The following is a 10,461-nucleotide window of genomic DNA, read 5'->3' on the forward strand; positions in this document are numbered from 1 at the left end:
CCCTCTCTCGTGTCTCTCTCTCGGTGTCTCTCTCTCGTGTCTCTCTCTCTCTTGTGTCTCTCTCTCGGTGTCTCTCTCTCGGTGTCTCTCTCTCGGTGTCCTCTCTCGGTGTCTCTCTCTCGGTGTCTCTCTCTCGGTGTCTCTCTCTCGGTGTCCCTCTCTCGGTGTCTCTCTCTCGGTGTCTCTCTCTCTGTGTCTCTCTCTCGGTGTCTCTCTCTCGGTGTCTCTCTCTCGGTGTCTCTCTCGGTGTCTCTCTCTCGGTGTCTCTCTCTCGGTGTCTCTCTCTCTCGGTGTCTCTCTCTCGGTGTCTCTCTCTCGGTCTCTCTCGGTGTCTCTCTCTCGGTGTCTCTCTCGGTGTCTCTCTCTGTGTCTCTCTCTCGGTGTCTCTCTCTCGGTGTCTCTCTCTCGGTCTCTCTCTCGGGTCTTCTCTCGGTGTCTCTTCTCGGTGTCTCTCTCTCTCGGTGTCTCTCTCTGTGTCTTCTCTCTCGTGTCTCTCTCGTGTCTCTCTCTCGGTGTCTCTCTCTCGGTGTCTCTCTCTCGGTGTCTCTCTCGGTGTCTCTCTCTCGGTGTCTCTCTCTCTGTGTCCTCTCTCTCTCGGTGTCTCTCTCTCGGTGTCTCTCTCTCGTGTCCCTCTCTCGGTGTCTCTCTCTCGGTGTCTCTCTCTCGGTGTCTCTCTCTCGGTGTCCCTCTCTCGGTGTCTCTCTCTCGGTGTCTCTCTCTCGGTGTCTCTCTCTCGGTGTCTCTCTCTCGGTGTCTCTCTCTCTCGGTGTCTCTCTCTCGGTGTCTCTCTCTCGGTGTCTCTCTCTCGGTGTCTCTCTCTCGGTGTCCCTCTCTCGGTGTCTCTCTCTCGGTGTCTCTCTCGGTGTCCTCTCTCGGTGTCCTCTCTCGGTGTCTCTCTCTCGGTGTCTCTCTCGGTGTCTCTCTCTCGGTGTCTCTCTCTCGGTGTCTCTCTCTCGGTGTCTCTCTCGGTGTCCCTCTCTCGGTGTCTCTCTCTGTGTCTCTCTCTCGGTGTCTCTCTCTCGGTGTCTCTCTCTCGGTGTCTCTCTCTCGGTGTCTCTCTCTCGGTGTCCTCTCTCGGTGTCTCTCTCTCGGTGTCTCTCTCTCGGTGTTCTCTCTCGGTGTCCTCTCTCTCGGTGTCTCTCTCGGTGTCTCTCTCGGTGTCTCTCTCTCGGTGTCTCTCTCTCGGTGTCTCTCTCTCGGTGTTCTCTCTCGGTGTCTCTCTCTCGGTGTCCCTCTCTCGGTGTCTCTCTCTCGGTGTCTCTCTCGGTGTCTCTCTCTCGGTGTCTCTCTCTCTCGGTGTCCCTCTCTCGGTGTCTCTCTCGGTCTCTCTCTCTCGGTCTCTCTCTCTCGGTGTCTCTCTCTCTCTGTCTCTCTCTCTCTGTGTCTCTCTCTCTCTGTGTCTCTCTCTCTCTGTGTCTCTCTCTTGGTGTCTCTCTCTCTGTGTGTCTCTCTCTCTCGGTGTCTCTCTCTCGGTGTCCCTCTCTCGGTGTCCCTCTCTCGGTGTCTCCTCCTCTTTCGGTGTCTCTCTCTCTGTGTCTCTCTCTCTGTGTCTCTCTCTCTGTGTCCTTCTCTCTCTCTCTTGGTGTCTCTCTCTCTGTGTCTCTCTCTCTTGGTGTCTCTCTCTTGGTGTCTCTCTCTCTGGTGTCTCTCTCTCTGTGTCTCTCTCTCGGTGTCCTCTCTCGGTGTCGCTATCTCGGTGTCTCTCTCTCTCGGTGTCTCTCTCTCTCGGTGTCCCTCTCTCTCTCGGTCTCTCTCTCTCGGTGTCTTTCTCTCTGTGTCTCTCTCACGTGTCTCTCTCTCTGTGTGTCTCTCTCTCTCGGTGTCGCTCTCTCGGTGTCCCTCTCTCGGTGTCCCTCTCTCTCTCTCGGTGTCCTCTCTCTCTTCGGTGTCTCTTCTCTCTCTGTGTCTCTCTCTCTGTGTCTCTCTCTCGGTGTCCCTCTCTCTTTCGGTGTCTCTCTCTCTGTGTCTCTCTCTCGGTGTCTCTCTCTCGGTGTTGCATGTGTTGTCGTCCTGTTATTGCGTTCCTACTCTTGTGAAGAATGACTGTAATGCAGTTGTTTTAATCGGGAATGTCTTTTCTACCACATAACTAAACTACAGTCGGGATGTCTGTAGGCGTCACAGTGCCCCCCCCCCCCCCCCCCTGTTGCTTTTCACACTGATTCACTACATGCACAGTTTTGGATTCACTGTTTTGACTATGAAACAAAAAAGTCAGAAATGTTCACATTCGGGCTGAGATTTAAAGGTCCTGCCTGCTTTACCTTTGAGTGTTGCACAGGATGCCAGAAGTACTAGTGATTAGTCTCATAAATCAAGATTTTGCGTATGAATTTCTCAAGACAGTCGTCCCTCGATATAATGCGGTTCATTTTCCGCTGCTTCGCGGAGTTTTTTAGTGCAATTTCAGATTTTTTTTTGCACTTGAACGCGCCTTGAAACGATGCAAGACGAAGGGGCGCGGTCGGAGGAACTGTGAAATCGCTATAAATAATTTCTCATGTGTTAAAATTAAATTTGTTATTTCTAAAAGCTATCATGTTTATTTGTTAAGTGTTTGTTTTATTCTCGGTGTAAAAAGAGGCTTTTATTTTGTAGGAGCATAAACGTCACGTCCCTTTTGGGTTTTGTTTCTTCCTGTTGATACATGTAGCCGCTGCCGTTCCGCTGTGCTAAGCTATCCAATAAAGCAGCATGAGAGGCTAAAGACAGCACGAGTAGAATATTTGTTCTTCTGCACTCCAAGCGGCTCTTTCCTCGACCTGCACGCCTTAACATTATTAACAGGAAAACGTTTACTGTACGTACTATATATTTATATTTCTCAAACAAATGTTTAGTTCTGAAAAGGTTTTGATCTTTGGTTTCATTCTATAATACTGAAACAATCTATTTAGATTAATGCCTGACTGTTAAACGTGTATAAAGTGTGTGGTGAGGGGTTTTACAGCCCTAAAACATTTATGTACATGTATAATAATTGAAAAAAAAGAAAATTACTACATTGCGGATTTCACTTATTGCGGGTTGTTTTTGGAACGTAACCCGCGGAAAATGAGGGACGACTGGTATTTGTGGGTTTTGGTGGCCGCCTGTGATTAGGTTTACATTCTGGGACGAACCTCCAGCCTCCGACACTTTCCCATAAAAGAACTAATTACAGTTTAAGTTTGTGTCACAATTTATTAATGTAGGGCCAAATCAGAGCTTTGCCACTACTACGCAGAATAACATTTTGTTGCATTGAAGTGAATCTACTTTTATGAATGATAACATTCTTCAACCGTTAAATTCAATTCAATTATCAAATTAATTTCTGTATTGCCAGATCACAACATGAAGTCATCTCAAGGACTTTACAGGATTAGCAGGGAGAGACAGAACCCAACTTGACCCACAAGAGCAAGAACTCTGGAGACGGAGGCAAGAAAAAACTTCCCTTTAACAGGCAGAAACCTTGGACAGAACCCAAGACTCGTCAGATGGCCGCCCACTATAATGAATGTTACAAATTACGCCTCGGGATTCTTCAGTGTTCAGTTTGAATGTCAACCACCCAAAAGAAATGAGCAAACAGGATTAAATCTAGCCAAGCCTCACAAACTCTAAACTCTAAATGAGAAAACACAGCGGAAACTACCTGAACAATAATATGCGTTTTGCTCTTTGTGGTCACAACTCCTCTTCCGTAGCTCGTCGGTTGGAACAGAGCTGCGGGGAATCGGGCATCCCTCGTCACGCCTGGTCCCGAGATGACATCCCAGCAGCTCCCAATGCTGTTGTCCCTCCCCACCTCGCCCAGAACTCCTCGGCCTCAGCAGGCTCGGCCTCACATTCACTCTCAGCAGCTGGACTCGGGTCAGAGCGGCGCGGCCAATGGGCCTCTGAACCACAGGGCTCCACCAGGGGAGGCCAGGGTGCTCGGTCGTAGCCAAGAGCTCCAGTTTGTCCCGGAGAGACGGGGGCTCCGAGCCGTGGCCTGAAGAAGCAGTGGATGACTCCCATGGCTGTACTCGCTCCATCGCATGTTTGACATCGTTGGAGCCCAGTTGACGCACCGCGATGTCAGGGTGCTGTCGTTCCTGTTCGTTGACGTCATCGATGAGTATGAGCGTGGTGGCATCAGGAGTGGAAAGGATTTCCTGCTGGCCCTCGAGCGCCAGGGCCGCTGCGACGAGACCAACTTCGACACATTCTCCAGCTTCTAAGGATCATCACCCGCCACGACCTCCTGCCTTACGTCACGCTCAGGAAACGGCAGGCTGGTGAGTGCAGCGCTCGCCACTGTGGCTACCGGCCGGGCTCCGGGCGGCTGCTCGATGGGGATAAACGTTTCATTCAGTAATCTAGATGTGATCAATATTACGTTTTCAGTGTTGTTTGCAAGTGGGAGTAAAGATTCAGATCAATGTTTGTCATTCAATTAAATCACAAGTCTCAGAAATCGTATCAACACCTTCGACTCAGTGGCAATGTTTCAGCACGGTGTTACCGCTAGTTTCTTGCAGTGCTAACGTATTGATGATGGGGGCACCGATCTTTAGAAAGTCCTGACCTGCAGATACCGATTTTCTCAATAAGTGACAGCATCACCTTCAACGCTCTAATCTTATTTAATAGAACGGTTCCACTGCAGACCTGTTTTGATTCTCTCGCCAAAATAAAGTGCACAGCAGTGTTTGGGTTTTACTAATGAAGGGAAATGACTTATAAATAAAATGCCTTGTTTGTTTGTCCTGTGGATAAGCAGCCTAAACCACCAGTAAGCGTCCTGAGTTTCAGGTTTTCTTTCTGGTAGGGCAAAAATTAAAAAACGCCCAAATCCAGCAGCTTTGTGACTATTTCAATGTAAAATTGTCAATCTAAAAATAAAAGGACAAAAAAAACCCTAAAAGTCAATTCTACAACAAAAATAGTGCAGCGTGTGTGACGTGTTCATAAGTCAACGAGTAATAAGAACTAACAAGGCACAGGTGATTGTTCTCAGAATTATTGCAGTCACAGGATTATGACAAATAAAAGCTTTCAAAAGTGCTTTTATTTTTATGAAAAAATAAAAGGCGATTTATTTTCTCACCTACTACGTGTCCAGCCAAGCTAAACAGGCGCTCGCTTTCAATGCGTGTGCATGGGGGGGGGGGGGATCTCATGGCAGAGCAGAAGGGGACAGCGGGTTACGCAGGGAGATGAGATCGGTTTCATATGTAGGAATTAATTTATGACTTTGTTCTGATTCATACAGATTCTCCATTAGATTTAACATTTATACAAAAACAGAGATAGATGGAACCGTCTAAGTCCAGAGGCACTCTACAGTTATAGTAAACTAAATTATAAAGGAGCATGTCCTTTTTAACAATCACAGTTCCTCGTATCAGTGCACGTATTATTTAGCTTCTTGGATGTTGAGTAATTTAACGTCAGAATCTGTTTCCAGTCTGCCCGGATCCTGTCGACAAGTACCTAGAAGAGACGTCAGTGCGCTACATTTCACCAAGAAGAGCAGGGCAGAGCAAGGACACGGCGCTCCACAGAAGACCAGGTGGGTGGGGGGGTGGGGGGGTGGGGGGGGGGGGGGGGCACTGCCTCAGGGTCACGCACAACTCTCACCCAACGCTCACGATCCGCTTCTCACCTCAACAGAACTCACCTGCCCACCATTGTTTCCGGCAAAATAATCAACAGACGCACAACAGACACACACGCACAACACACGCACAACAGACACACACGCACACAGACACACAACAGACACACACGCACAACAGACACCACGCACAACACACGCACAACAGACACACAACAGACACACTCTATTGTGCGTGTCACAACAGACACACAACAGACACACTCGCACAGCCAGGCTCGCACACTGTTGTGTGTGTGTCTGTTGTGCGTGTCACACCAGACACACACAACCTCGGTGAGTTGAGTCCAGGGACAAGAACCAGCTGCAGACTAGATGGTCAGGCTCCACCAGCAACCTGCTGATGACGGCACAGTTCAAAGTCAGACGGGTCAAACCATTAAAACCATTGAGAGATTAATTATAATCTGTAAATCTTACTGAAAAACCCTCAATTTGAGGTATTTTCATTTTAATTCATTACATTATTGTCCCTCCCACTTACAATGACAGCCAATCAGTGGCCACTTCAGGGGGTCACTGACTATTCCACCCCGACAACTCAGGCACAGAAAGCCCAACGCATAAAAACCGAATCAATAAAAGGCAATTAGATTAAGAACCAACGCGCTAAAAAGAAGAATTAATCAATCGCAATTAACGTGATCATTTGCCACCCCTCGACTAGTTATTGATGTCAAGATTATAAATTGATGCAGATGTTGGTAAAGGGGTCGAGAATCTTCATCATTACTGTAAACGCTTTGTTCTTAAGATGTATGAATAGCTAGCCTTTTGTCATTTGGGTCGGGAAGGTTTGCCATTTTAAAAATGTGCCCCCCCCAAAAAAAAGGATTGGCTCCAGTGTTGTAGAACCACGAGGAGTATTTCCTCCCTGACAGCCAATCCTGTCGTCTTGTGCCTGTCGCTGGGTGGAGCTGCGTCCCCGACTCTTTGCATCGTCTTCCTCTCACTGGTACCAGGTCCAGGTTGGGTCCAGGTTGGGTAGGGACCAATAGGAGGAGCTGAAGCATCGTCTTCCTCACTGGTACCAGGTCCAGGTTGGGTAGGGGCCAATAGGAGGAGCTGAAGCATTGTCTTCCTCACTGGTACCAGGTCCAGGTTGGGTAGCGGCCATAGGGAGGAGCTGAAGCATCGTCTTCCTCACTGGTACCAGGTCCAGGTTGGGTAGCGGCCATAGGAGGAGCTGAAGCATCGTCTTCCTCACTGGTACCAGGTCCAGGTTGGGTAGCGGCCATAGGAGGAGCTGAAGCATCGTCTTCCTCACTGGTACCAGGTCCAGGTTGGGTCCAGGTTGGGTAGCGGCCATAGGAGGAGCTGAAGCATCGTCTTCCTCACTGGTACCAGGTCCAGGTTGGGTAGCGGCCATAGGAGGAGCTGAAGCATCGTCTTCCTCACTGGTACCAGGTCCAGGTTGGGTAGCGGCCATAGGAGAAGCTGAAGCATCGTCTTCCTCACTGGTACCAGGTCCAGGTTGGGTCCAGGTTGGGTAGGGGCCAATAGGAGGAGCTGAAGCATCGTCTTCCTCACTGGTACCAGGTCCAGGTTGGGTAGCGGCCATAGGAGGAGCTGAAGCATCGTCTTCCTCACTGGTACCAGGTCCAGGTTGGGTAGCGGCCATAGGAGGAGCTGAAGCATCGTCTTCCTCACTGGTACCAGGTCCAGGTTGGGTAGGGGCCATAGGAGGAGCTGAAGCATTGTCTTCCTCACTGGTACCAGGTCCAGGTTGGGTAGGGGACAATAGGAGGAGCTGAAGCATCGTCTTCCTCACTGGTACCAGGTCCAGGTTGGGTAGGGGCCATAGGAGGAGCTGAAGCATCGTCTTCCTCACTGGTACCAGGTCCAGGTTGGGTAGCGGCCATAGGAGGAGCTGAAGCATTGTCTTCCTCACTGGTACCAGGTCCAGGTTGGGTAGCGGCCATAGGAGGAGCTGAAGCATCGTCTTCCTCACTGGTACCAGGTCCAGGTTGGGTAGCGGCCATAGGAGGAGCTGAAGCATTGTCTTCCTCACTGGTACCAGGTCCAGGTTGGGTCCAGGTTGGGTAGGGGCCAATAGGAGGAGCTGAAGCATTGTCTTCCTCACTGGTACCAGGTCCAGGTTGGGTAGCGGCCAGAGGAGGAGCTGAAGCATCGTCTTCCTCACTGGTACCAGGTCCAGGTTGGGTAGGGGCCATAGGAGAAGCTGAAGCATTGTCTTCCTCACTGGTACCAGGTCCAAGTTGGGTCCAGGTGGGGTAGGGGCCATAGGAGGAGCTGAAGCATCGTCTTCCTCACTGGTACCAGGTCCAGGTTGGGTAGGGGCCAATAGGAGGAGCTGAAGCATTGTCTTCCTCACTGGTACCAGGTCCAGGTTGGGTAGCGGCCATAGGAGGAGCTGAAGCATCGTCTTCCTCACTGGTACCAGGTCCAGGTTGGGTAGCGGCCATAGGAGGAGCTGAAGCATCGTCTTCCTCACTGGTACCAGGTCCAGGTTGGGTAGGGGCCATAGGAGGAGCTGAAGCATCGTCTTCCTCACTGGTACCAGGTCCAGGTTGGGTAGGGGCCATATAAGGAGCTGAAGCATTGTCTTCCTCACTGGTACCAGGTCCAGGTTGGGTCCAGGTTGGGTAGCGGCCATTGCTGGAAAGCGGTGAACGGAACCTGTGAGCTGCGACCCAGACGTTGTACTCATGTGACTTTGGCTTTGCAGGTCCTCAACCAGTCATTTGCTGCTCCCCGTCCGGATCCCACGTCGGCCCCCCCAGAATAAAGCCTGCCCCTTGTGTACCGAGCCGGAAACGCAGGAGAAGTCATTCCTCAGCTGACTCCAGAGAGAAGCAGACATGCGGTAACAGGAAACTCTTCAAACACTGTTCAGGGTTCTGTGTCTCGGTTTGTTCTTTCACGAGTTCTGATTGGTCCAAATTCTGCCCAACGATGCTACGTTGCACCTGGAACTGTTGTTGCGTCGAATGCTAAAATGGCACAGTGAGTAAAACTCTGAAAAATAAATATCTGAATGACTGTGAGGCCAACAGTTCATCAGTACAATAAGTGGATATTGATCACAAACAAAGGCAACCGGAGTAAATACAAAAATCCAAGTTTTAAATTGTTTCATTTAGAATGTCATTTCTGTGGCGATTTAAAAACCATGGAAACATCGTATTCCTTCGAATCCCAACCTCTTAAGAAGTAATGGGTGTGTACCAGTGGCGGGCGGTGCATTTTACACCTCGGCCTTCAGTGAAGTCCTACTTAGTCCGACTTGAATAAATACCCCTCATAATACCATCATTTATGACACCACTGCTATAGAAATAATGTACAAACACACACTTACGCACTACTGGGTGTTGCATCACCTCAATCGTGAACAACACAGGATATTTTTTCCGGAGCGTTTAAAAATCAATAAACTGCATCAGCAATTAAAACGTATCACTATACGTGGTACTATCAAAGTTATAAATAAAAGGGAATTTAACATTATTTGTCCAAAACGTTTTAAAGTCCACCATGAACATAGGCAAGCTTTAAATTGCAAACTTGCAGTTTAATATAAGAAAGACGGCAACACAACGGCCACATTTGTCTCGTTGTGTACTTCCACTACAATCACACAAGGAACAGCAGGCCTCTTTAAAAGCACTAAAACCCAGCGACAACCAGACACTGGGCAACAATGGCGTTGAGCCCTGTGGTCGGAACCCCCCGCCGCGATGTGGGAGACTCTAGCATGCAGTTTTGTTACCTTGTGTAATTTAGCGTGTTTTTTACTCGGGTTGCCTTGTTTTACGTTGAACATTGTTCGATGACCCGATACAGTTCTGGAACATGAGGACTCCGGAGGACGCTCTCTTCCAGCGTGTCCTTCCTAGTGGCTGTTGCTTAGCTCTGATTTCTCTCCTCCACCAGATATCCGTCTCCGGGTTCGTGCTGAATACTGCCAACATGATTCTGCTCTTCAGGGTAACGTGTTTTCCAACAAGCAGGAGCCAGTAGAGCGTCAGTTTGAGCGCTTCAACCAGGCCAATACAATCCTCAAGTCCAGAGACTTGGGCTCCATCATTTGTGACATCAAGTTCTCCGAGTTGACCTACTTGGACGCCTTCTGGAGGGACTACATCAATGGGTCGCTGCTAGAGGCCCTTAAGGGGGTCTTCATCACAGATTCTTTGAAACAGGCTGTGGGCCACGAAGCTTTGAAACTATTGGTCAATGTTGACGAGGAGGACTACCAAGCCGGGCGACGCAAGCTGCTCCGCAATTTGGTCACCAGTGGCGGGAGCCTGCCAGGACCAAGCAAAGACGCTGACTAGCTGGTTGGGGAACTAAAGCAGAGGTCCTTAGGAGCTGAGGTCAAAAGGAATTGACTTGGCACCTCTTAGCGTAGCATGTAGGTTGAATGGGGCAATATTAACAAGAAGACTCGGGTGATATTTGCAGGTTTTGAACGTTGAAATGTTCATTTTCCCGTGTGCATTGAAGGTTCTATGTTGCCTCTCTGATGCGTTTCGCCCCCCGTTGCCAGGTGTAGTTATTAGTTATACCCGACTGACCATTTATTGACGTACGCCCGATTGATCGATTAACCCAGCGAGTCTTTTATGTGCTGAAACACAGTTTCTATTTCTGACATGTTATTTCATTTCCAGAGCGTTTCTGTGTCGAGGTGAAGCTTTCAGAACATTTTCTGGTCACTGTTTCTTATTTTATTTCAAGAAGCATAGCTTCTTACCAGAAAGTGATTCTGGCCTGATTTGACCTATAAAATAATCACTGCTAATATTTGTTGGCCGTTCTGATGTGTCAAATATTACCCAATAAAACGT

At 49.2% G+C, this 10,461-nt stretch overlaps 1 protein-coding gene across 1 annotated transcript in view; it reads left to right on the forward strand.

Moving 5' to 3' along the window:
- Positions 1–10,461, forward strand: part of dedd (death effector domain containing) — a 16,930-nt gene extending 6,469 nt beyond the window's left edge. The window contains exons 3-5 of the mRNA XM_068750022.1: positions 5,438–5,542; positions 8,337–8,474; positions 9,545–10,461. Coding sequence (XP_068606123.1) covers positions 5,438–5,542; positions 8,337–8,474; positions 9,545–9,948 — 647 coding nt within the window. The 3' untranslated portion in view covers positions 9,949–10,461. The remainder of the gene's footprint in view (positions 1–5,437; positions 5,543–8,336; positions 8,475–9,544) is intronic.

This window comes from Brachionichthys hirsutus, chromosome 2 (assembly GCF_040956055.1).
Source record: "Brachionichthys hirsutus isolate HB-005 chromosome 2, CSIRO-AGI_Bhir_v1, whole genome shotgun sequence".
NCBI lineage: Eukaryota > Metazoa > Chordata > Actinopteri > Lophiiformes > Brachionichthyidae > Brachionichthys > Brachionichthys hirsutus.